General features: G+C 39.9%; 1 protein-coding gene across 5 annotated transcripts in view; it reads left to right on the top strand.

Annotated features, from left to right (window-relative positions):
• Positions 1-26,860, top strand: part of LOC139607769 (disks large homolog 4) — a 64,575-nt gene that overhangs the window by 23,022 nt on the left and 14,693 nt on the right. For 2 of the 5 annotated variants that reach the window (XM_071460959.1, XM_071460958.1), the window contains exons 2-3: positions 12,299-12,460; positions 19,773-19,829. In XM_071460959.1, coding sequence (XP_071317060.1) covers positions 12,299-12,460; positions 19,773-19,829 — 219 coding nt within the window. Of the gene's footprint in view, positions 1-1,047; positions 1,248-12,298; positions 12,461-19,772; positions 19,830-23,345; positions 24,078-26,860 lie in introns of those variants that run through there. The other 3 variants (XM_071460955.1, XM_071460957.1, XM_071460960.1) reach the window with 3 other exon arrangements.

A 26,860-nucleotide genomic window follows, 5' to 3' on the forward strand; every position in this document is an offset into this window, starting at 1 on the left:
CTCTTTGACCAGCTCCTACATGATAAGTGGTCCTGCATTTACCTGAATCACTTGTATAAAATGTCAGGGACAAACGAAAGCTGTGCAGAGTGATTAGTGAATATTCAAAAATTCAGATATTTATCCGTCTATACTTTTTAGTTTGATGACAGTCACTTCATTTCATCGTTTCACAGTGAGACACATGAAGATCACCCACCAGCATCCCTGTTTATTGTTGTGAGCAAATTCTGCAATTCTGCATAAGAAATAAGACACTTGTGGTATTAAAGCTTATCCACAAAACACTCCGAGTTAACAGAGACAAACGCTGGCAATGAACTTGCGTGATGGTGTTGACAAATGACACTTGGTTTTGGCTCAACCAGTAAGGCAGATGGGCCACACGAAGAACACTTTTTATAGCTTTTTAATGCTGTGCACTGATTTGAACCGTTTCAGCACCTCGGACAGCTCCTCTGGCATTTCTCTATTGATCCAACAGGGGGCGCAGTAACGACACTGTGAGGCGGCGGTGAGCCAGGCTGTTTGATGTGGCATCATAAATATATTTCCCAGCTCCCACTGCTTTGAGGAGAATGTTGTGGTGTTTTTTTTTTTTTTTTTTTTTTTGTTTTGTTTGTTTTTTCTTTTATACTTTTGTACTACTAATAATATTATTTTTATGCAGCGAATTAGTGATGACCGGTGCTCTGTTCAGTGCTTTGCCTCGTGATTCCAGCTGCGCGTTGAGTACAAACTTTACGCTCAATCAAAGAGAGAGAGAGAGAGAGAGAGAGAGAGAGAGAGAGAGAGAGAGAGACTAATGGCAAATGATGACTGGTGCTCCCGGTGTTAAACCTTTAGACAACATGGCAATGCACAGCGACAGAGCGACGCTTTAAGACGTGACAAACATGCTTGATCCGAAGTTACATAAAAAAAACACGTCTAATGGACCCGAGTAGCGCTACGGTCACAATTTAACCGGGCAGCCCACCTATTAACCGGCATCACCGACCCCCCCACCCACCCCCTCCCCACCCTCCTCCCCTCTCAGCTTCCGCGGATCTCGTCTAATTGTACCGTAGCTCAGAGTGAGTGGCGGCGGACCGACGGGCTCTGGCTGGTCTGTGCTGTCTGTCTTGGTGCGAGGCTCTGGGCTGATGTCTCTGCCTGTCAGGAATTTAAAGTGTCTCTCGCCGGTCATGTGCCAGTGTAAGGTCATCTGCAGCAACCGGACCCTCTCCCTCATGTTCGGGTGCAAGGTAAGCCTCGGGTGCTACATGCACAATGTGGACTGTTAGTTTGTGCAAAAAAAAAAAAAAAAAAAAAAAGAAAGAAAGAAATAGAGGCCTCTTTGAGAAAAAGCTCGTTTACATTGTGGTCGCAGTGCCTTCATCGTGGCATTATATAGCCTACTGCTCATTTGGATCGTCTTCTCCCACTGCACAGCCACTATAGTAATTGTTAGCACGGTGATCACACTCACCTACGGCTTCCTCTCTAGTCCATATGCTCTCAGGTAGCTGATAATTCACAGTATAATGCCTTTACATCACCGTGTGGTTTTTTTTCATATTTAGATGGCCGATTTCCACGTACACAGAGCAGGCGACAGGATCCTTAGCAGGCGTGGTAGTGTTTGGTGACAGCCACCCTTTACCATAAATGTTTGCTGAGATTTAATGAATGAAACATCAGTCACTATCAGATGCGCCCTCTTGATCTGTGCGGCAGGGCACGTAAGGGCTAACCTTATGATTCAACATGCTAACTGCTTCACAATTTGCTTTTCATCCCAGCAAAGCGAACAGCGTTTCATGCTTTTGACCTTGGGAAATTCACTTTATTGCTCGGGGCCACTTAAATACCGTTGATCGGAGAAACAGTGCACTGCAAGGGCGGCTTCAGCAAGGCTTGAAATCAGGTAACAGGAACAGTGGCCCTTCTGTTTTCTGTGATGAATCAGAACCAGGCAGCTGTGCTGTGCTGCTTAATATCGCCAACAACAACAACAACAAAAATCCGGCTATTATGTTTAGCGGTATGGTTTTGGTCTTTGTCTGTCACAATGAGAAAGTGTGATCCAAACAGAGAGCATGGTCACTCATTCATTCAGTCTCTGTCCATCACATCCCACAGTCCTCTCCCTCCCAGCTTCAGGTGTTTCCAGTACAGCAGCCTGCTCAGAGTTCCCCTCCGCATGGCTCTCATGTTTGTTACCTATACAAAGCCGAATCTTGCTCCACTGGTCCACTGGAGCCAGGGTTTGTCCCAACACTTGCCAAAATGATGTGTACATGTGTACAAAGCTGCAAATAATTTGTTTGCTGATTCAGCTCCGACGTTTCGGTTTGTGTTCTGTCTTGTTGCTAGAATCTGTTTCACTTTGTGCATCTGATTAGTTACGTATCATTAAATATGAAATAGGTGGATATTCTTGTTGTATTTCATTAATCATGATTACTTTTACATTTTGTCTGCTAAACGGGACCAACTTCAATATTTGAAAGATACCGCTGGTAAAATTAATGAGGGTGTTTGCTTTCTGGGCTTCTGAAAGGGTGGTCCTGCTGTGCTCAATGTTGAGTATTACTAGTATCACAGATAATCCCATGTGTCCCCATGTCACGCTCCCTCCTGCCTCAAATCTTCCTGCACATCTCCATCTGAGACACCATGTGTTCCCTGTGGAAAACATATTAAAACTTTCCTCCCACAGACTCTACAGTGATCATGACCAACCAGTGAAATGGATCTGTGCAGCACACATTTAGTCTGTAATAAGAGTAGATTTCAAAATGGGATTAAAAGCTCAATTAAAATGAATTGTGCTTGGTTTGCACGATGTAATAAGTTTAGAACAGATCTGGCTTATAATAATGGGGTTCAGCTCATCTCAAGCACATATGACAAGCATATACTTTGTTTTTGAGCATGCAAGTGTCAACTATTGCAGAATTTGAACCCTCTAATTCTTGTGCCACAGTTAATTCCGTCCAGGATGTGCCGTCCTTTGAAATATGTTAATAACAAGATTCAAGATGAGCCTCCGTGTTATTCTTTAATGCCCAGATACCTTGCCTGTTCACATATGTCGTGAAGGTTGAGTAACCCATCAGCAGTTCGTGTTCAGTCTGGTGCAGTCTCACAGTTTCCCTCATTTCTAGTCTTTGCACTTGGTTTTATTCCGTGCATTCTCCAGGACTGCCATATGTTTTCTAAACATCTGTGTTACAATAGCTAACACATGACTGGTCAGTTCCAAGTTCATTTGTTTGCATAACCTTTGTTCTTAAACAAAGCCCTCACTATCATCTTATATGGGGTTTTTTGAACGTGAGTAAACCTGCTAGTGAAAGCCGATTGACCCCTTTTCCACTGTCAGTCAAGTTTACCTTTCTGTTTGGACTGAACGCTCACAACTGCAAGGTGCAATGTCATCACATGCACTTACAGAGCTCAAACACAGACGCAGGGGGGAAAGAGTAAGCTGCTAGCCACTGTGCAAACTGGTAAAACTGATCTGCGGCTCACTCTTTCATCCTCAAGCGCAGTGTAGCTGCTGTGTTTCAGGGTTAGCAGCACCGTGATGAGCAGGTGACAGGTCTGTCTTCAGTGTCTGTGTGCACTGGAAGACGTTACAGCAGGAAAAGGGGTGAAAATTAGGGGGTTCACCTGGGTGCTGTGTTTACATCAATGCCGATCAGAGCCGGAGCCGATAAATACCCATTTCTACTGCGGAGTCATTTGACCCGGGTGTGAATTCCGATTGTACAATTTTCTATTGTGGAAAAGGGGCTTTAAATTCAGGACCTCAATTAAAAGAGTCTTTATGTGGTTGGAAGCCTTCAGCAGAGCTTTAATGTTCTCTTTTATGCTTAATACTCACTGATGGCCTCACAACGTTTAATCGGGACAGACTGCCTCGCTGAAATTTGAAGTTTTATTTATTTCAGTGCAGTGCCAATATTGAAGGCAATGCGATGTAAACTAGCCAAAGGATTGAGTTCAAATGGAAAATGAGCATTAATGTAATGAATGATTTACGACTTAGGGGTCAGTGTGCTTTCATCTCAATATCAAGATCAATGATTACCTCACCCTGAGAATCGATTCTCAGACGTCTTTACTGGAAAATGGACAGGACAGCGACTTGCTGTCACTCATTACCTGCCAACTAATCGAATGATCGAGAGTAATGATGTAGAAAAGGTTATATTGAAGCAGAGGTGGTCTGCTACGCTAATGTGCAGTCTGGATTCCTGTGTGTGAGGTACTGGTTTTACATTTCACATCCGTACTGTAACTGTTTTTATAGCCTTGCAAACACATTCTTCCCTATGGATTTGACCCATTTTATCCTGCTGTTTATATCATCTTCCTTAATAAAGAGCAGTGAGCCTCAGCTCTGACGTGAAGCTCAGAGAAATGCAGCAACAACAATGTGCAGCAGTAGATATTTGTTAATGCTCTGTTCAGGTCTAAGATTGAACCATTCAGCATTGCCTCTACCTTGCTAACTTGCTCTTCTCAGCTTATCTGTTATCAAATACTGCAGCTGTGTGTTGTGTGAGCAATGAATGTGTAGGCTGCAGGAGTAAGCAGCACACTCACAGTGTAAAAACTATCACTGTACAGAAATGGACCTTATTCATCTACATAAGCTACATAAAGAAACTAGGCATACCGGCAACATGATCATTTGTTGCTCACACAGTATCTTGATGGGATGACAGTGCAAAATATATGGGTTTTCTGCAAGAGCCTCAGTGGCTTTTTTTTTTTTTTTTAAAAAAGAACTCACACTTGTCGACATGATTCTTTACAAAAAGCCACAAGAAATAAATCTGCATATTATTGAAAGACAGGTTGCCTGGTTACATGGTTTGTCACTGAAAAACCTGGAGGTGAGGACATCAGAGCTGCAGGAATGGTGGATAACCTCTTAAATAACCAACAGAGGCCTGTTTTATAGCCAGTGTTAAGAACTGGCAGTGAAAATCATAGATACTTTTAATTTATATTAATTGTCAGACACTGAACAGACAAGAACATAATATATGTATAACAAAAAAAACCCACTTCACTAAGCTTCTGGCACAGATATGCATCATCGACCTTTAAAATTAAATTCAGTCTCAGTGTAGTGCACAGACAGAATGAAAGTAACTTACCCTTCAGGTCATGAGCGTTCATAGAAAACAAAACACGCAGACAGACTCTAAAGACAGCATTTCTCCTCAAAAACATAAAAGAACCACTAAAACCACAGCCAATATAAAACATCTCTTTTCCATTTTTTTTAAACTTCAGTCGGGAAATGAGCCACTTATGTTTGCAGATTGTGGATATCTTGCTATGTTAGATTCGGATGTGATGAGTGAACTGTATTATCTGTGTTTAGACAAATTTCTCATTAATGCTTGAGATAAACATATGACTCCTCTCTTTGCTGCATTGGTAGCCAGTTGTATTTACTGCATTTTCTCAACATGTTTGCTAACAGCAGTGAGGACAATACTGCATCAAAGAGTTGTGTTACATAGATTTTTTTTTTTTTCAAGCAGTGTTAATGATCGTAGGATAAAAGGAAATGCCCAGTGCTACTATTACTGCATGTTTGTATCTAATGAAACCATTAACCAGTCTTACAGTGCTGTGTTCAAATGGCTTCCACTCACGTGCTTGTGGACCAAACACGGGGCTGGGGGAGGGTTAACGCTGCAATCCCCCCACTACAAATGCAACATACATAAAAATGTATGTACTCAGCATAAAAATGGTCTGTGCATACTTGTGCGGACAGAGGGGGAGGGGAAGAAATAATCAAGGCGACTGAGCAGTGTGTGAAATTAGGTTCCACCTGACCTGTAAACTGCAGAATAATGTAGCTTTGCATTGATTTTTAATTTTTTTGTTATGTTTTGGGTCATTTTAACAGGGTTTAAGTCAAGATAAATCATTTTCTAAGGCCAGGGTAACATGGTTTCATCTAGTTTAATGTAAAAGCTGAGACTTATGAAATCCACATGATCTACAGATTTCTTTACACATCATATAAATACTGTTCCTTTCTTGTCTTACAAATAAGCATTAAGTTCCCGTGAAAACAGACAGACGAGATGGAAACCACCCCCACCCCTCACAACCCTCACCAGAAGGCCGACAGCCAAGCACACACTGTGGCACAATTTACTGTATCTATGACTTCAATCTGATTATTAAATTCCAGGATGATACATTTGTGTGGGTCTTATCAATGATGATTCATCCCTTGGAAATGATATTCAGAATCTCATTAACTTGGGTTAGATGAACATAAATTAACAAGTGAATATATCCGCCTGAAATGTAAAGGAAGACTAAATTTTGAGTTTCTAAAAAAATAGTGTTGAGCACATATCCTGGGAGTAAAAGGAAAAAAAAAAAGTTTTTATTTATTTTTTATGACTTTTCCTGTTTCACTGTAGTAACATAAGCCTTCTGGTGGTGAAGAAAGCCCAACAGCACTTCAGGGATTTTATTTTTATTTTTATTTTTATAGAAAGTCTTGAATGGTAATGAGCTTCGAAACATGCACCACAGAAAGTATTGCTACATGTTTGGTCAAAGTTTTAGTCAGATAGTCTAAATAGTGCTGCTTGAGTAAGTACCTAGATTATCTCCCTGTGGGACAATGTGCTGAAGCAGTCGTTTCAATATGAAACACCTTCCCTCTGGAGCCCACATGCACAAAGCTACTCCACACCTTCTTAACACAAACAGGGGTAGTCTTGTGCAGCTGAATTAATAAATATATCATAAATCATAGATGAGTACATATATTTCCTGGTAGAAGCTTTATATTTAATTGTTAATTAAGCATTAAGCAATAATCATTACAAACAGATTCAAGTGACCAAACCAAACAGCAGACTTAAATTTGGGCGAAGAGGTTGAATCTAGAGCATCTCCACAGGGGAATAAGCAGCTTTTCTTTGTTGTAGCTTTATGATTTAGTCTGGATGGATTCTTGTATTAGAATTCTATCTGGTGCAGCTTTAAGCGTTCTGCCCCATGGTAAATGTAAAGTCTGTTGTTGTTGTTGTTGTTGTTGCAGCATGCGTAGCTACAGGACAATAACACTTGTCAATGTTGTGCTGGAACACCTTGGAGAAAAGTCCGAAATTAGCACCGGCATAAGATGAGTTAATTCCCTGTCTTCTGAGGCCTATATACATGAAAAGACAGTTGTAGTGGTACAGTAGGTGTTGGCTGGCAGCAGCAATTGTGATAATGCAAATGAGATGAAAGCTGTGTTTGGGGTTTGGCACTTGAGAGTGAAAATCAACTGAGAAGGCAACAATGACTGTATTTTGATGGAGTGTAATGGAGAAGAGAAAGTTCACATGACCATGAGAGACAAACATTGTTCTCTCATAATGCTCCGTCGAAGTGACAATGAGTGATGATCTATGCAGCAGATGCATCATTTTTCCTAACTAAAAGTATTCAGGTTAAGAGTGGCTGGTTTCCAGGTTGGTGGGAGGGAAGATTTGCTCCACAAACATCCAGTGGGTGTTCTGGCTTACACGTAGGGAGGTCAATTACTTTCTATAGCTGGCAGTTTTACTGGTGGATGAACTGAAGTTAAAGCCTGGGTCACAGTTAAAACAGGTGAATCCAGGAGATATACTGTACATTTAAAAATATTTCTTTCTACCACAAAATGTCTCAATGAAATTATCTCTACTGATTGCAGCACAGTAATGACTAATAAGCTTATTATTATAGAGCCAGTAACAAGAGGTGGAACAAAAAATGGCTGCATAGTAGGAGTTAGGTAGTAGTAATAATTAATACTACAATTAATCATTGTTTGTTTATTCTGGATGAATATTGAAATATGAGGTTTGGTTTCAGACAATGTATCATTTACAGTTTCCTGAACAGGAGAATTGCGGCTAGTTAAAATGTAAACACATAATTTAAACATCTCTTTATGAGAATGTATCACATTTGGTTTAATTCAAGCACATTTACCTGTCCGCATTTACGTAACTGAGACGTACTGTGCTGCATTAAACTAAATCCCAGCATGTAGTTCATTCTTACAGCACTGTGATGTGTCACACAGACTTAGTTCAACTGAACAGGAAATGTTAAAATTAATCCAAATATAGAAAAAAAAAGGATTTATTATCATTAAAGAAAATGCAAATAGATGAACTTGAAACAGCTTACATTTTGTGAAGAAGCTGTGGGGATTTGCCACCTTTAATTTACACCTGAAGAGCTTCTCATGGTTTATGTAACACCTTGCACGTCAAGTGCATTTGCAGTCGAAGCATCTCTGAAATTATATGCCTGAGAGGTGAGGTTAGCTTTCATTCCATTACTTAATGCACAGTAATTTAAAAGCTCAAGCTTGGTCCTTAAGTTACAAACTCAGATGACGGTAGATAGCGTTTGACATTTGCTCTACATTAAGTTAACTCATTTAACCATTAAAGAAACAGCTTATTCAGGCACACAGTGTGTAGTTCTTATCACAGTGCCGAAAATATGGGAAGGACTGTGGAGACTCCTTCTGTTGACCTTTACAACAGAGTAATTTCTTAAAGATGTGCCAGTTGCCTTCCATGATGATATACTGATACAATAAAGGCCTGGGAAACCCACAGGTATTTTGTTGGAGAGGTAATTTAGGGGGCTGTTTGTACAGTTACAAGCAGACTTTAATTGCTCTAGGCTGTTACAAACCCCCTGCCTGTGAGAAAAAGACCTAAGGAAAACAGATTTCCAATTGAACTTCTGTCCAATAATGTTTATTTAACAGATGATATCATATTGCATGTATTTATCCAGCCCTGTGTTAATGTAATTGTGGACATGGGAGTGTATACAATGTGTTTTTGCCCCTCTATTTAGAAATACTGTAAAGCTATTGCCAGGCAAGCATGGGTTTTGAAAAATTTAATTATAATCTCTCATTACACTGTAAAGAAAATAATCTTGCTAACAGCAGTGAGGACACTGATACGTTTAAGACCTTTAAATGCAATAATGTAATACTATTGGATTTCATAGGCCTTTACTGAGGCCGATTATAGTGTATGATAATAGTTAATATGCTTACTTGTTCAACTTTAAATTGTACAAAAATTAAATGAGAGTAATATCCAGGCAGAGAGGCATAATTATTGTCCTTAACCACATAACATAAAATAATAATAAACAGTATCAAAAATGGTACTTTTGAAAAAAAAAAAGTCTACACAGTTGCATGGAGTAGCTGCTAATATAGAGGCTAAACAGAGGACATAATATCACCAAAACCAAATGCACAGTTCTCACAAAAACTGTAAATGAGGGATTAAAGACCCTTCAGTTCCCAGGACCTGTGTCATGCATGTTTTTTAATCTGTGTGTTGAATTCATCCTTTCTAGAGTTACATTTGAACGGTTTTTAAAATATGAATTCTCATATGATTTTTTCACTTTTTACTTGTGGTGTAACATTACTTTGTAACAATGCAATTTCTGTTTGTTTGCCATTCTCCTTACACTAGAGAAAATATTGCAGGTATGAACCTGTGTAAAAATGTATTGACAGGAAAAATATATCTCCTGTTGTACTTGTCATCAGAAAGGTAACTGTTATGTGCAGGTTTATGCTCAAACAGAACTTGTTTGTACAACGTGTCACTCCACCACATCTCACATCAGAAGTGTTTGTTCCGAGCGGTCGCACTCGAAGGTAAAGCCAGCCATTACAGGGAGTGGGGAGATGCAGTATCATTTAAACATGGGTAAAACAGCAAACATCTCCAGACAGTCTCTCCTTGACAGCTTTCATAGTGTTACACCTCCACTCATCTGGCCAATCACAGCATTAAGAGTAGTACTTGGTGGTTGGTTTTGGTAAGTAACAGAAATGGTAGGACACAAGGGGCCAGTATACTCTGTGTTCTTTGGATGATTGGACAGCTTCAGAACCCCTTTACCCCAACACAGGCTCATAGGGGTGGTTATCCCCATATTTAAACATTACTACATTTCTGCCTCTGTATGATGACCAGATTTTCATTTCAAGTGTGGCTGCTCAGACCAACTATACACTTTTGATTTCCAACGTGGTCGCACAACCTAGTTCTGACAGAGTATAACCCGGCCCACAGACTCCCCTTACTCAGCGTTGAACCATCCGTCAAGGCCTCATCCTCTTGAAGAGAAATTCACTGTTTTGAGTCTCAGTGCTCAAAGCTGCCTATTCTCATTGTAACCATCGAATCATTGACATCTGAAACACCACAGCTGGGTCAGAGATCACTCACTGCTCCCTATATAGCCCACCTATATAATGAGTTTGCCATTTTGTAGTCTGGTTTGAATGTATAATGTATGACAATGACTATACCCTATGTAGTGGACTCATGTACAAGTGATGGTCACTAACCAAGCAATTTATAGCATCATGCTTTGCATTTGAGCTGAAAGAAAAGGAAAACGGTGCAGAGAAAATGACCCAGTGGTGTCCAAAAGTGTTTTTCATTCTACCCATGCGCTCACTATACACAGTAGTCCTCTTAGATTGTGAGTAGGGAGTAGTGAATGAGTGAGTGATTTTGGTCACAACCCAGGTATACAATGGTGACTAAATAACCAGCTGGGAAACTAATGAATTTTGATGAAACCCAGGAGTTCAGTGTCCCTTTACTGACTGAGCAGAATTCAACTCTCAGTGAGAAATGTTTGAAAAAAGCTTCACATTAATCCACAGTATTCGCATTTGTCATGATTCAGCTCCCCATATCCTCAAACTGTTCGAAAAGCAGCTCTTTAGTCAAGACAGAATGTGTCACTCTTTAAAGTTTTTTTTTTCGCCTATTGCGTTACACTGGGCAACAATCATACAATGTACTAGTGAGAGGAAATGTACCTAAAGCCCTCTCCAAGAGGACACTGTAATGTATCTTAAGCACTGACTGCCACATCCCCCTCCAGTAGGACAGAAGGCAACATGGCAGCATCACTGTTGGTCATTTTTGGGATGGTGGGGGGGTGGGGGGTGGGGTGATATTTACTAATCTTTCGCAGTTTCAGGCTAAAGCATACTTTTATTTAATAAAACTCTTACTTTGTAGAGTTTACTGATTTAGAAAGTCTACAAACTGAGAATAATAATTAACCAGCAGCTGTTCAGTTCACTGCTATCAACAACTATTCATTCTCTCTGGTTCACCCCATGCTTCTGTCCTCTGCCTTCCTTTATTGACGGTCTCACTTTTTCATTTTTACCCATCCCCCTGACTTTCTCCTCTATCTTCATCTCTATTTCACTCCTTCTCTTTCTTGCTGTCTCAGTGTAATGTGATCCAGGACTGATGCTGGCAGCCCCAACTGTGGCACTGCAATCTCTGCTCTGCTCTGGTTGCTAGGCAGCCTGTCTGAGACAGGGCTCAGTGATGCACCTCCCTCTCCGTCTGCCTCCAAAAAGAAAAAAGAGAGAGGCGAGTGGCAGGGCTGGCCATTCGGCCATCAGCCAAAATTCAGATGATCCCACTGAATTTCTCCGTTTTCAGAATGGACTGCTTCACATCTGCAGTGCAGCAGGGCATATTGTGAGCCCGAGGGGCTTTAGAGGAGTACAGGTTTGTTGCAAAAACACAAGCGCTAACCCACAGGACAATGTGGCAGATCTCCACTGTGATGCTGCCCACCTTCTCATGTGTTTGTGATGGAAAAATGCTGTGTACAGATTTTGTGTCATCACGCCTAGAATGAAACCTACCATGTGTGGCTGACACAGTGGGCTGCTGGCAGGCTGCCCAGGTGTGGGATATCAGTAGGGGAGTAAGGTTACTAGGAAGAAGCTGCATGATCTGCTACTGTAGAGCTGCTATGAGTCATGGCTCTAGTTGCTCCATGTGGTTGTGGAGGATGATCACTTTGCTCAATGCACAATGGCAACATTTTGAGTCTCTGTTTCTATCATGCCCTCACTTTGCACTTGTAGGCGTTGCACGTTATATACCAGATATGCATATAGATCGTCCACATTTGGCTGAGGACTCATCTGTGATGGAAATACTGCTCTGCGTGTTTGGTGAATTAGTCATTGAGTCATTATGTTGAAAGGAGGCATCAATGAGAGGGTATATTAATGAGACTGACAGTGGATTCTGTTTGTGATCTAAACATTATCCACCTTTGACACAATGACTACTGTTTGTTTTTAAATGAATTAAATTAAATTAAATTAAAACATCTCCTTCTTTTACAGACCTGTTGGGACTAATTATCTCGTCTGCATCTGTTTGTGTGTCTGCAGAAGTACAGGTACCAGGATGAGGAGACGCCCCCCTTGGAGCACAGTCCAGCACATCTGGCTCCAGGGAAAAGTGCCGAGATGCTTCATATGAGTGACAAAAACCTTGCTGCCATGGAAGCCATACATGGCTACACACCACACACACATATCTCTCCTGTCAAGGTAGGACACACACCCAAACACACACATTTATGTACACTGCTGATCAAACCTAACACCGACTAAACAGCACAATCCACTCACCTGCACAAGAATGGGTCATTTTGCATAAATTAGGACATTGGCCAGTTAAGCGCTCCAGGAAATATAGCGTAAATATAGCTACTGCAGTGGGAAATACTAGTAATAGTAAGTGGGTAATAGTAAAGATTATAGCAATAAAGGGAATAACTTTCCAAATTAAAGTGAAATAAGACATTAAAATCAGAACCCTAATTACTTGCCGTGCAACTAATAAAAACAGTAATTCTGAATTTCTGCAATTCAATCACCAAACAGATTTTTAGTCATAGTGATATGATTTGCTTGATTCAGACGCATAACATGCTCTAAGCTTGTTACAATTTATCGATTGTACCTTTGCACTTAAGATGGTGTTTTGTCTCTTTTGAAATCCAGATAATTCTTCACATACATACTATAATGGGAATATAATATATGTAAGGAAATCCGGTCCTTGACATTATTAGATTAACCTTACACTTGCGTGAACATTCGTATTGGGTAATTTGATATTAGATCTTAACAGCATGACAGCTGAGTAATACGATCACCTGAACCACGGAAGAATGTTGTCAGAAATCAGTTTATGAGAATCTCTAACACCAGTAACAATTACAATCTAGCTTTTGAAATCAAATCTCCCATGATTAGATTTGTAGAGGAACATTATAACACCAGATAGCCTGACTGACACATGTAGTTGTGGGTAGAGAAATAAGAGCTGACTGATGCATGTAGCATGCCTTCCTTTAGAAAGAAATTAACATGATTCATCTTCCAACTAAGTGATCATCGATCATTTTCCATTCACTGATAGAAAATTTTGACACTGGAAACATACATTTACATGTTTAAGTATAAAAAGTAACTTGAACTTTGTGAATCTCTATGAGAGCTCCATTAGAAAGAAGGAGGCATCGACACAGACAACAGACGAGCTACTGGTCAGACAGTCAAAAGATACAGCTGACATCAGTAGCAACATGAGCACAGCCACTTTGCCTGTAGTGCAGTAACCATTACATACTGTAACTACAAGTGCAAGCAGGTGTAAGCTATAATGCTCATTTAATAACGATCCATCTCATATGCCCTGACATTATTTAACAGCATCACTGGCTATTAAGCCTTAAGAGTTCCTGTATTTATTTGCTTTGAGGGGGAAGTGTTTCTCTATTTCCGACATGGGAGTAAACTGAAGTCCCTGGGGAGCAGATATGTCCATTAAAATGCTCTTCTTTAATGAGCAGCGAGGAGAGGCTGAGTTATAGTGCTTTACAGCTGCTATTTAAAAAATACAGAGCCTGTTCAGCATGAGCTATGTTGGCCATGGAGATTTTTCCTTGCTGGTGCTGAGAGGGTGCTTGCTTTAGGAGCACTGCCAAATTGAAAACTTGAGTAGTGGCATTGAAGAACCCATTCTCATTGGTCATCTGCTTTTAAACAGGAGCCGAGCAAACTACAGCTTGAGCAAAACACTTCAAGTAAAGGTTACTTACGGCTTTTTAGGAACATTATACATACACGCTGTATAGGACAAAGCGTTAATTCAATTCAATACAGCATTCATTAATGTGTCATCTAATACAAAGTGAATGTATGGAACTAATCCAAACCACTCAAAAGATCATTCATGTGATCTGTTTACATTAAATTGTCTTTCCTTAATGGAATTTGACTAATGAGTTAAGTTAATGAGGAATGTTTGATACACAATAAAAAACAACAGAGAGACACAAGCCCCAGCCATAATTTGGTTGTGGTTGTTTTGTCTGTCAGTGCACATATGTCTCTGACCGACTGTTAGAGTGACTGTTAGCTGCTTTGTCAAGTCAAAGTGTCAATCCAGCAGCTGCTGCAGCCAGAGGAGTGTGACAACAGAAAGGTAGCACATGTCAATCCTGCACTAATGTTTGATGCAAGTGTTAGATCAGTTTTTTTTGGGATATTTTAACTATAAGTGTCTTGTGTTTTAATGTAAATAATAATGGAGTGCGTTACACACACATGAAGAAGATGAAACTGCTAAGACAATGCCCTGTCCCTCTCTGACCTTTCTTGCTGGTTTGATTAATTCCCTTTGTCCCAGTGGAATTTGTTATCCAGCACATACCAGGGGATCAGTAATTATTCAGAGATGATGGGTGCACCATTTACTATGGTGATGTGAAGGGAGACTTACTCCTTTCCCTAAAATACACCATTAGGAGGTAATTTAGGTCTGTTTGAGAGAAAATTTAAAATGTGATGTGTGCCCTCCAGTGCTTCAGATCCATTACATGACTGATTCAGTCATTTCTCAGTGGCTCGTGCTATCAGAAATTCTGACTGGTTTCTCTGCCAGTATATCTGTAAGTTAACATACAGGAAATATCATTTTACATTAAAGAGATAAAATGGGTAATATTTTTCATTTTGGCAAATCTGATGAAAAGACCACACTGTAACAATTGCCTAACCAGGGTCTTATTTTGCTTATTCCCCTGTCAATTCCAAATAAATTATCTTTCTGCCATAAATACTCATTAGTGCAGCAACGTGTGTTAATCCGCATCTAAAAATAGTCCCAATAAATCCACACTTTTTACTCCTGTTTGAGTGATGTCGTATTTTCATCGTCATCGCAATATGAACATGTACAATAAACACATCACAAAAGAGTGACTGAAATGCAATGAATTAGAAAAATATAATTTTATTTACAGGCACCATGCATTCACAAAGGGTTTTTTTAAGGCACACCGCCTGAGCCAAATGAACCAGAAAAAAAAAAAAATATGCTTAATGTTCTTTACTGTGTTTTGGTGTCCTCATGGTTGGGCTGCAGCCTCTCCTCTCTGACACATACACACACACAGCAGGCAGCACAGAGGCGGCGGTGGAGTCGATTGAAAAGTGAACTTTCTTACTGGAGTTGACAACAACTATGGTCGTAGTGAGTGTAATCAAAACCTTTGCCAATAAAAAGCCAATTAGCATCCTTTATCACACCACCTGTTCAACAAGCTTTAAACACATAGAAAAGCTACATTTTCAACTGATTCCATTGACCCCGCTTTGTTTTACAACAAACACACAGCCTGCTTTAGCTTTAAGCTAATAATGAATTGTTATGAACAAGCTAAATGGAATGCTTTCTATATATAAACTAGCTTCATCTGAAACAAACTTTTGCAAACTTAGATACAGGCTGACACAGCAGCCATCCCCTCTCCAACAGTGTTACCTGCAGGCGACAACAGCAGCAGAGGAAGGAGGACGCCGGAAATAACTGCTAGTGACCTTGCCTGTATTCTTCATTCAACTTTTTACACCAAAATTAGTGGGTATAAGCAGATTTTTCAACGTGCTAAAAAGAAGCAATGAACATCCTTTACATTGCCAGACAAGCTTGCCTTACTGTTCAGACTGAGGATACGCACACAACTGCACAGTGTAGCCACAGTGTTTGTTGTCCAACAGCACCATGCTGGGCAGGTGACCAGTCTCTTTACAGTGTTTTGTGTGCTGTGAAAGACGGAAAAGAGGCAAATATTAACATGTTCACCCAGGTGTTGTGTTTACATCAATGCTGATCAGAGCCAGAGCTGATTAATGCCTGCGTCTACTTAAGAGTCATTTGACCAGGGTGTGAATGTTGATTGCACCTTTTTCCATTGCTGACAAAAGCCTGATGTTAGCTGGTCTAAGTGGGTTTTTATACCAGTGGAAAAGGGGCCTCACTGTTCATGTCAGAATGAAATTAGTTTATATGTAGTGACTTTGCTGTTGTAAACATTAAGGTGCTGCTCTAGAAACTAATGTTTATTCTTATCATGTTCTAAGTTTTTACTCTTCTTAAAATTAATAAGAGCCAATACGAGTATCAATAAAGAACCAGATAAGCTCTACTGTGTTGATTAGATAAAATAAATATAACATTATATAGCCACACCCGATGAGAGAACCCCCACTGTCTCAACACTGCAACCTCAACATAAGCCCTCCAGAAACCCGGCATTCACACTCAGAATGTAAACATTTGACTTGTCAGATGGAGCCCTGGATACATGGGCCACAGTGTCAAATTTGTGGTGACTGTGAAGTTAGCTAGCACGATGGTAGAGGAAGACATAGGAACTGTATATGCACACATTAATATCACACCCATATGTTGTTAATGTCAAGTCTTTGCGCAGCCAAATCATTTCACTGGCTGCACTACACATATGTGATATCTTTAAGAGTCTTTATTGTTCATCTTTCTGATTGCTAGTGCATTCCATTGAAATCAGTGGACAAAAGTGCATTTTGCTGGATGGCTGCTTTTATACAAGTGATCTGTGATAAAGGAAGGAGCAGAAAACCACTGGAAGGCAGCCAAGATAGAGAAGATGAGTGAATTTTTGACTGCTCATCATAAGTCAGTGGTCTTTGTATAACATGACTTTCTACCTTTAAAGAGCTCAGTATTATTCATGTGTTCTTTGTGAGTTTTACTCACCTACCTTGAATAGGTCACATAAAAAAATAAATAAGATAAAGTAAAAGAATGCATAAAATAATTACATATCACCATATTTATAACTTAAACCCTACAGATGAATAATTGATGTGTTTATTTACAGCACTGTGTGGGGTGAGACTGTTTTGTGCATCATGTAATATGCACTGTACCGTGCATTTGATGTAGGTTTCTGAAACCATGGACCTGAAGATGAATCAGTCCAAAAAAAAGCGTCTACATCTTTGATAGTGAAGTCATCTTAACGTCTGTACAATTATAGTTTGGTTGGCTCCTTGCTACATTGTTGTCTTTATACCATAAAAGCATTTTTGTCTGGAGGAAAGTGTGTTATGAAAATAGGCGTTTTCTTCATATCAACCTTCCAGACATAGTTAATATACCAATTTTATAAGTCCAAATCTTAAATTGGAGCTGCATCAGAGAGGGATGTCCCATCCCTCCCAAAGTCTCCTAACAAAGACTTTGGAGATTTCCTCCATTTTCAAAAATGCAATTCTGCTGCTTAGTATGCTCACTGAATTAATGAAATACACAACTGTAATGGTGAGAAAAAGCAACTTAAATTAAAATTACAACAACAATAACAGTGTTATCAAGACACCTACACTGCAGCAAAATTCCATCTTGAGGATATTTTATCCTATCACATAAAAGGCAGCATGTTGATGTTGTTCACAATGTTTTGGGAGCCAGGATTGGCCCTATTTCTATTTCTGGAATACTGCCATTATTTATGAAGTCTTGTGTTTCTCTTCAGGGAGAGCTATGCACTATGAAGTATACAGGTCTGGGCTCACTTAGTTCAAAGTGAATTGTTTGCATCATTTGATGTCAGTGGTCTGCATCTTTGAATTGTGATAAAATTATGTACAAATAAAAGTAACTCAGTCCCAGGCTTGGATGACTGAGGACGATGACTGTTGGAGCCATTTTGTTTTTTACCCACTCAGCCTCATGTCAGTGATTACAATCATACTGTATTCTGCTGTACTCTGGTTTCTCATAAGGGACATGCAAGTATTAACATTTTATGCCATACAAATTCTAATTAAATAAGTGTAACAAATCATTAAGTCTGAATGTGATGGTAATCACAAAGATAATAAGGGTTTTTTTTTTTTTTTTGCTATTTGTTGTTGAAGGACTTTGATAAATAGTCCTTGACAATGATGATGATTGTGACAATGAGAGTACAATCGACAATGATGCTGATGGCCATGATGATGATGATGATGATGATGATGATGACGACAGTGGTGGCTGGTTTATCTGCACTTAGTGTTACCCTTGCACTAGTATTTCTTCCTCACGTACTGACATAATAACCTCATGGTGGTTCAGTTTTAACTTTTTGGTTTTGTGACTTTGTTCATTACTTTGTGACATGATGAGTAACTTCAGTGAATAACTTCACCTGCATCTGTCCTATTTCCCTTGCTTTACTTTCTTTTCCCCTCTTCACATTACATAATCCCCCTCTTGCATCCCTCTCCCCCTGTTTGTGACCTTCCTACTGCCAGCAGGGAGTAGGAAGGTTAAGAAAGTTGACTTGCAAGCACAGTGTTGCCTGTTTGAATCTCTTCACCTGCCAGTAAAGTCTTGGTGGGGGTAGTGTGATAAAATAACCTATTAATGCTCCACTACTCTGTTACTGTGGCAACTACTGCTGATATGCTATTGAGCAGTGCACTGTCCAAAATGTTTTCAGAGGAACTATTAATAAAAGTGTCTAATTTAAGAACCAGAGGTGCACAGATAGTATCTGTAAATACCAGGATCAGCATGAGCAGGCAGACCTACAGAAACACAGCTGTCCCAATATTCATACTTGAACGATGTGCTTTGCTGCAATGTAAAACTTTCCCAGTGGGAGGAAAAGCGTCTTCTGACATGAGAAAATACTGCACTGCTGCTGTTTGTAAAATTCATAGGCACAGGATGTATTGTTTCAAGCAGCTGTGCAGGGTAAAATCCATTCTGCTTTAACAGGCATAATGATCCCACTGTTCTTTACTGCTTAACCGATTCTGAATGAGCTGTTTGTCATTAATCCATCAATAAACTATCAATGACTATTGAGAAAGAAATTGATGCTGTATCATGAAACATGATTAATGTGATGTGTGTTTTGTGTTTTACTATGTAACAGTCAGTGCACAATGTGATCAGATAGATAAATACAGGCAAGTGCCTCTTTTGTGTAATTGACAATTTTAGTGGTCTGAATATTTTAAATCCACACATAAAAATCTATATTATATAGGATATCTATGTTAGATATATGAGCCTGATATATTTTGTAAAAAAAAAAAAAAATATATATATATATATATATATATATATATATATACATACAGTCAGTATTTGCAATGCTTCCATATGGTACACTGCTGCTTTCACCTTTATCATTGATTGAACATTATGGTATAATTCAATATGGGGTGATGAGCTATCATATGCAAAGCCTATAATATGAGATTATAATAGATTTCATTAATAATGTACTTCAGTATCAATTTTCATACTAGACATGGTCCTTGTATCAGTGCTAGTGACCTGGTTTTGGTGGGCCTCTGCTGTGAACCCAGATGTAAATGTGTGTGAGTGTGTCATGAACTTGTCAGCATCTCCCCTAATGAATAAAGGAAAAAAAAAAACGAGAACAACAAAGCGGCACCCACTGTTCTTCCCGTTCCCATCCGCACACCCTGCACAATTACCCTCTCCCTTCTGTTGTTTTTGCAGCCTGTGTTGATGTCTACGGGACACACTCCAATGTACACCTCCGCTGTTTCCACACTGGTAAGAGCACAGTGATCCGTGCTGCTCCGTCACCCTGAAAGTTACCAGTATCATCATCAGTCATCACCATCAGTGTGATTTGTATCCTCATTTCTTGCCTTTGCTGGATTTGGTATCACTCAATGTTTGGCTGTCTGATTGCAGAGAGACAGCTGCCCATTCAACGCCATTTTATCTGTACTGCCAGACAGATAGAAAGAGTATGAGGTCATCTGTTTTCTGATGCTATCAGTGTTCATACTCATTGTCATTCAAATCTCCTCTGTCTAACAGATTTGTTCCGCTTGCACTCAATGACTATTTTTGTCCCTGAAATCACATGACTGCAACTGAAAAGTTTTTAAATGTTGTGCTTCCATCACACTCTAATATTCCTGTGTTATGTGTCTGTTCTGTTCCTGTGTTGTCGAGCAAAAAGTGACACGATTGCATCTTGCAACTAAGCTTCTATGCAGTGAAAAAATATAAGTATTGAGGATTCTGTTTCGGTGTGAAGAAGTGGGTTTGAAAGCACATTTCTCCAGAATCTGTTTCTCAGGGCAGGGCTTTACACACATGCACACACGCACACACCCTGAAATATGTATATCGATGGAAAAGTAGCCATGATGTTGTGAGATATGAGTAAAGATTTAACTAATCTTACTGTGCATCACTCAGTGATATGTTGGTGTCATGTGGCAGGAGAGGTGGGCAGACAGACAGATGTAATCTTTCTGCAGGACAGGCTCAAACCTGCAGGTGTCAGTGTGAGACTGTGCAGTCACTTTCATAACCTTGAAAAGAGGGCTCTGCTGCTTTCTCAATAAAACATTTTTATGATCAGACAGGTTGTATTAGCCTTCTGTGCCATGAACTGCTTGCATGATTCTGTCGGTCTTGTGAGACAAAAAAAAAAGTCATACTTAAAATTACACTTAAGTACCATTAGTTACTCCATATTTCCTAAAATAACAAATTAATTATAATTTATAAAGATGTATAAGTAAGAATGGAAAATCTGGAAGTAAAAGCTAGTTTGAAGTTTACATGAATATAATTATTTTCAAAAGGGCAACACAGGATCATTGGAAGGATTAGATTATTAAATCTGGCTTTCAGTCTCTCCCTCTCTGTTGAACAAGTAGTTGCTCCCATCACTAAACAGCATTTCTTGTCTTTGTCTGCTCGTGCTGACCTTGAACACACCCTAATAGTGCTCGCTTATAATTAAACAGTTTAACATATGGGACATTCTAGTACACCCTTCAGCATTCAGCTTCAGCAAGTCATCAATAAGAAAAATGTGTTTGCATACATTCACTCACACATATACAGAGGTACTTCATTCTGCATATGCGTGCATTCAATTTCCCACACTGGTTCGGTTTGTACGTGCTGTCTCCAGGATGCACTGCGGTAACGCCTGTGTGTGTGGATGTCTTTGTAGCTGGTGTAGTGCCTGTGTGGTTGTCATTGATGTGTAGGTGGTGTCGTCAGTCTATCTCTTTATTGCTTTAATGGTGTGGGGTTTGCCAGTACCACTCCAGGCCCCATTGATTTATGGGTAGGATTGTCTCTGGAAGCACTGCAATGGTTTGGCAAAGTAAGAGGAGGTCCCTGGGTTATGTACATGATTTAGTGAAGAGGTGCTTTAGCTTCAAATGACATCTTTTTTTCTTTTTTTTTCTTTTTTTTTAAACTTAGGACATAATGTAATTAGAAATGGTTTTTTTCACACTGAAAATAACTTTTGATATTGAACTGGTCTCATAATAATGAATCTTCCTGCCTCTCACACTACATAACTCTATAGGTCTTCTGTGCAATTCTTGGGGCTACATAAATCGTATATATGCTGTGTTTTCTTACAGCTGTGATTGAACTGAATGTTAACATTCTATCTGACAGCAAGATCGAAATAAGTGTCTATACAATAAGTCAAATCCATTATTTGATCTTGAGTTAAGAAAAGGGTTGTTTGAAGAGCTAGGTTAATGAGCAAGAAGTTTTGCAGAACGGGTATTTCCCCGCCTTTGCAGTGAATTCCATAGACATGTAGTTATTGGCTGAATTTAGCATTCAAGATACCTTCAAACATCATATACGGACATAAAAGAAGTCCTCCCTGATTGTGTGAAACTCACACATTGACTACCCTGGTGGCAGCACTGTAGCTTTTACTTTTCACTTCAGTCGCTGACAGATCTGTTTCATAAATGTTCTTGGGCAAACTGTTTTTTAACAATGCATAAGGCACATTTATCTGGACAGACTGGAGTTCTTGGGCTGAAAACATTACACAACGTTGCCATTTATCGTTCACATGAAGAGCTGGGATTGAGAACCAGCAGGCACAAAGTGCTCACTGAAGACCCCACCCCCACCCCCCACCCCCCACCCAGTTTATGTTACAGTCTGTCTCTTCCAATGAAAAACAATGCATATCACTTTCTCTCCTCTCTCACCACAGAACTGTTCCTGTATACAATACTTTTCACACAAATCCTCTACAGACAAAACAGTCAACCTCTTTAAGATGTGTTTGACTCTCAACATAAAGACAATCATTTTAAATGTACAGCTCCAATTACTGCTTTCTGCAGTGTTTCCCCAAGAGCTCTCCATTATACCCTCCCCTTTCTGCTCTGCACTCTTGTCTGGTCGGTATCTGGTTTCTATCTTCATTTTCTCCGTCCTCCTTAGTTTTCTTTAATAAATGTTTAAATATGTCCCTGCAGCTTCAGTGTAATTACTGTGCAGTAGCAGCTCAGGTCCTTTGGGAAGGAGAGGGAAGCAAGGCAGAGAAAAAAAAAATGTGCATGCAGAAAGAAAGGGGAGAGCTGCTCGTGTTGAATGGTGGAGTAAGACAGATAGAGCGGGCCTTGCAACTGGAAGGGTGAGAAAATTAGATAGGTAGACAGAGGGATTTTATTTAACAAAATGAGAACGTCAGCTGACAGCTTGTCCTTCAGCATGTCCTTACATAAGTCGGTTCAGTGTGCACGCCTTTGTGTGTTTGTGTGCATGTATATTACACACCTGTCAATCCATCTGTCTTTCAGCAAGAGAGAGCTTGAGCAAGATGTGAAAAAAAAAAAAGCTGTGGATTTAACAGTGAATTCTACTCTTTTTCCACTAAGAAATGGAAAGAAAATATACACTTTATCAATAAACAAGAAAAACCCCAGTGACACACAAAAATGATCTGATGTCAAGCTATATTTTTCCACCATCGCTGCCACTACTATGTTGAGGTTTCACTAATCCGACTGACTGACTGATTCACTGGGGCTTACAGGCCTCCAGTCCCCTCTCAGTTTCAAATGCTCCCTTGGACGAGTCAGGCCAGTATGAGCTGCTTGTCCTTCTACATTCAGCCAAAGTATAATTCCTCCCCCTCTCACATCACCACCGTCGACATTATACAGGGAGACAGCTAAGTAATTGCCATCAAACTTTCCTGCTCGCTCCTCTTTCCCTCAGCAGCGGGGATGGGAGGGGTACAGTACAGTAGCAGCAGAAAATATGAACTGCATTCTCAGTGAGCACAGACCAGTAGCAGGGAGGCACCGCTATCGCAGTCCACTGCCACAGATGACGGAGAATGGAAGGATCTGTTTGTAGATGCTTAATTTTTTTACTCTGGATGGGGGATTTCTGAAGATAGGACGAGTGCATCTCAGATGATAACAAGCTTTATTGGCAACGAGCAATTTTTATAACTTGAGCCTTGGATTGGTGGACGATACTGGGCTTCCTCAAAATAAGTCTCCAGCACCTTCTCAGCAAGAGGAAGATGCTAATTGGGCTGTGCTATTTCTGCAATTCTGGATTTAAATCGGTATAAAGGTGTATCCTGCGTCTACAGCATGCTATCTTTAGTATCATGTTTTATTTAGATTGAATGGAAAGGGCATGTGTTAAGTTAAAATATATATCATTTAATTTAGGCAATCCGGACACTCTGTGGTCTCTGCCCAACTGTTATGGCAGGGCCTAGACCTAATGTCTCACTTTGCAATAATGCTTGTGTAATATTTCTAAAAGGAGACACTTCTAGAGCTCACTCTAAGTCGTCCAGCCACGCTCTCAGTGGGTGTGTGTGTCATTTTGGGGGGTGAGCAGGGTTTGATCCCCAGTAACAACAACAATTTCAATTTTGGCACTCGAAGCAGAATGTTTATGTCCGTGTGGTACGCCAAAAAGATGGGCTGCCGGTTCCTCAACAATGTGCGGAAAGCCAAGAAACATCGACATCATAAGATGGTAGGCATGTTTTAAAAATGTTAAGCCTTTTTTTTCCACTGTGAGTCTGCCTCAATATATTTGAGAAATCTTTACGAAAATGCCATTCTGCTTAGTGGCTCAGAAGTGGTGCTTGTAGATTATTATTGATTATTTTATTACTACTCAGTGCATGTAATTTCTAAATTATAAAGCATGTTATTGTTATTGTTATCATCAATAGGGTATCGAGGTACCGAGGCATTGTTTTAATAGTACCTGTTCAAGTCAAGGCTGTGGCTGCACTTAAGGTCCATGATATATATTTTATTCACAGTGAGCCTGTGTAATCAAATGTGGTAATACTAATCAAATCCAACTCCACACCCCCACAACACACACACACACACACACACCTTTTCCTGCACTCCACACGTGTACGTGGGATTTAGAATCGAGCCAATAAGTGAGCAATGTGCATGATGTGACATCTAAATTAACCTCTGTCCCATCCTGTACTAAAACCCACACAAAAGCACAGAGGTAGTGAAATCACCAGCTATCCAACCTGACACACAAAAGCTACACATTACACAACACTTCACTGAAGTCTTCTCTTCTCGTTTCCATTTCATTAACAGCGCTGCACAGCCTTAAGGTAAGGGTCAGTCTGGAGACATTGGTGCTGTTATCTGTCTCTACCTCTTTCTCTCTTAAACAGAGAAGCAGTGGTTTAGATACAGACTGAAACTGCAATACCCATAATGATTGCCAGCTTAATTGTTCCAGTCAACCAAAGCTTTTTTTTCTCAAACACATTCTAATTCACAGTCTGACATTGCGTATTTCAGTAGAGGTCACTGTCTTGTTTATTGACCAAATGGCTTTTACCTGTTAAAGGATTTCCAGCTGCTGCAAGGTGTGCAGGACATGCAGCATTAATGCCTCTCTAATGCAACCTTTGGTTCGTGTCCAGAGCCCGCTCACATGTGATGCCAGACCCTCTGGTGGTATTGAAATATTCTTTGTATACTTAGTCTCAACAGGAAAAGCAAAGACAGCAAGTGATGTTGTAAATATTCTTAGGCTTAACCAAACAGGTGACTGTCATAATCTGACCTCCTTTGACTAAAAATATCCATCAGACTGAGAGCAGATAGTGGTGTGTGTGTGTGTGTGTGTGTGTGTGTGTGTGTGTGTGTGTGTGTGTGTGTGTGTGTGTGTGTGTGTGTGTGTGTGTGTGTGTGTGTGTGTGCACGCGCGCAGAATGGGTCAGACAGATGAGCATGTTTTCAGGTGCACATGTACAGAGATGCAGAGATTGGTCAGATTATCTGAACGTCTTGTGAGTCACATAGCAGGAGGGAGCATGAACAGTACAGCGTGCAGCTACAGCCTTTACATAGCCTGAAATTTATGGTCTCCACTGCTAAATTGCCAATACTAACTATTTATTCAATTCTTAATGGGGAAAAGAAATTGATTTTAACACACGGCTTCACTCTTTCGCTGCTCCGTTTCTTTCCTCAGTACAGTGCACGCTCAAACATTGATATATATTCTTCTATTTAGGAAATTACATCACATCGTGGCACAAAGCATTCAGGGAATCAGTTATCTATCTGTTTTACTGTTTTATTTGTCTCTGAATATGCATTTTCTTGCAGTTAGCTTGCTGCATGTGAATTCATCAAGAGCTAAAGGTCTGGGTGTGGATGGATGTTGGTGCTGCCTATAGAGACATGGCAGTGGACAGGTTAGCTGAATAGGTTGTGCTAAAATATAGGTGGGCAAGAGCAGCCAAACACTGTAAATCCTAACAACCCTGATGTCGAAAGGCTTGACAGAGCGAGGGAGAAAGGGCTCTGTCAAAATCCCTGCAGGGAAACTGCCTGCACTGGGCTTACATTTCTGCTGGCTATACTCATTATTTCTGTCTCTAGATAAGAATGAATTTGACGTAATGTTCAGCAGCATGGCCCGTTGGACACAGCTACATGGTGAAGCTCTGCACAGGAAAGTGTTATAATCGAACAGTGTGAGCAGTGAAAAGACGAGCTCTGGCATTTTCTGGAGGGTAAGGGGAAAGTTGCATGTCCTTGTAAGTACCTTCTCTTTATGATGGGAGATAAAATTAGTATCATTCAACAATGATTTCTAATGAGAAAAAGGGCTTGGAGCATAGGATGGTAGCAAACAAGCTTTTTACAGCACAAATTAGGCATATTATGGCAGGAAAATCATAAGTGTCATTAATAACCTTAATTACATCATTGTTGTTGTGCTCTCTGGGACACTGATTGAAACAGAGCCGTTGTTAATGTCATTTATTAAACCTGTGCTTTTCCCTAATGTTGTGTCTGCCATGAAAAAGGCCTACAGCTTAGACACTGGATAGAGCTGAGCCAACGCTGACGAAATGTGTTTCACCTGTGCATAATTTACTGCTCAAAAGAGAACGCTGGAATGATATACATGACGTGAATGACCCAATTTGCTGTGCAAAACATTTGAAATATTTATGTTTCAGTGGAAAAAAAAATCTGATAATGAAGAATTATTTTCCGGAAAAAAAAGAAAAAAAAAAAAGGTGGTATTTAAATTAGAGGGATCTAATCTCAGATTTTAGGATTCCTGGGTTTTTTTTGGCAGTGTTGAAAATGTGTAAATTTTATGTTTATTCCTGAGGTCATTATTTCAGGTGGTGTTGTACTGGTCTAGATTATACTGAGGGGTGTTTCTATTATTTTAAACTCCCTTTTTATTAAAAAAGAGAACATTATAGACCCCATGAAGCTAGACTTTATGACAGAGCAGTTGATTGG

This window comes from Trachinotus anak, unplaced genomic scaffold, assembly GCF_046630095.1.
Source record: "Trachinotus anak isolate AG129_WGS33_773 ecotype Australia unplaced genomic scaffold, CSIRO_AGI_Tana_v1 ptg000024l, whole genome shotgun sequence".
NCBI classification, from domain to species: domain Eukaryota; kingdom Metazoa; phylum Chordata; class Actinopteri; order Carangiformes; family Carangidae; genus Trachinotus; species Trachinotus anak.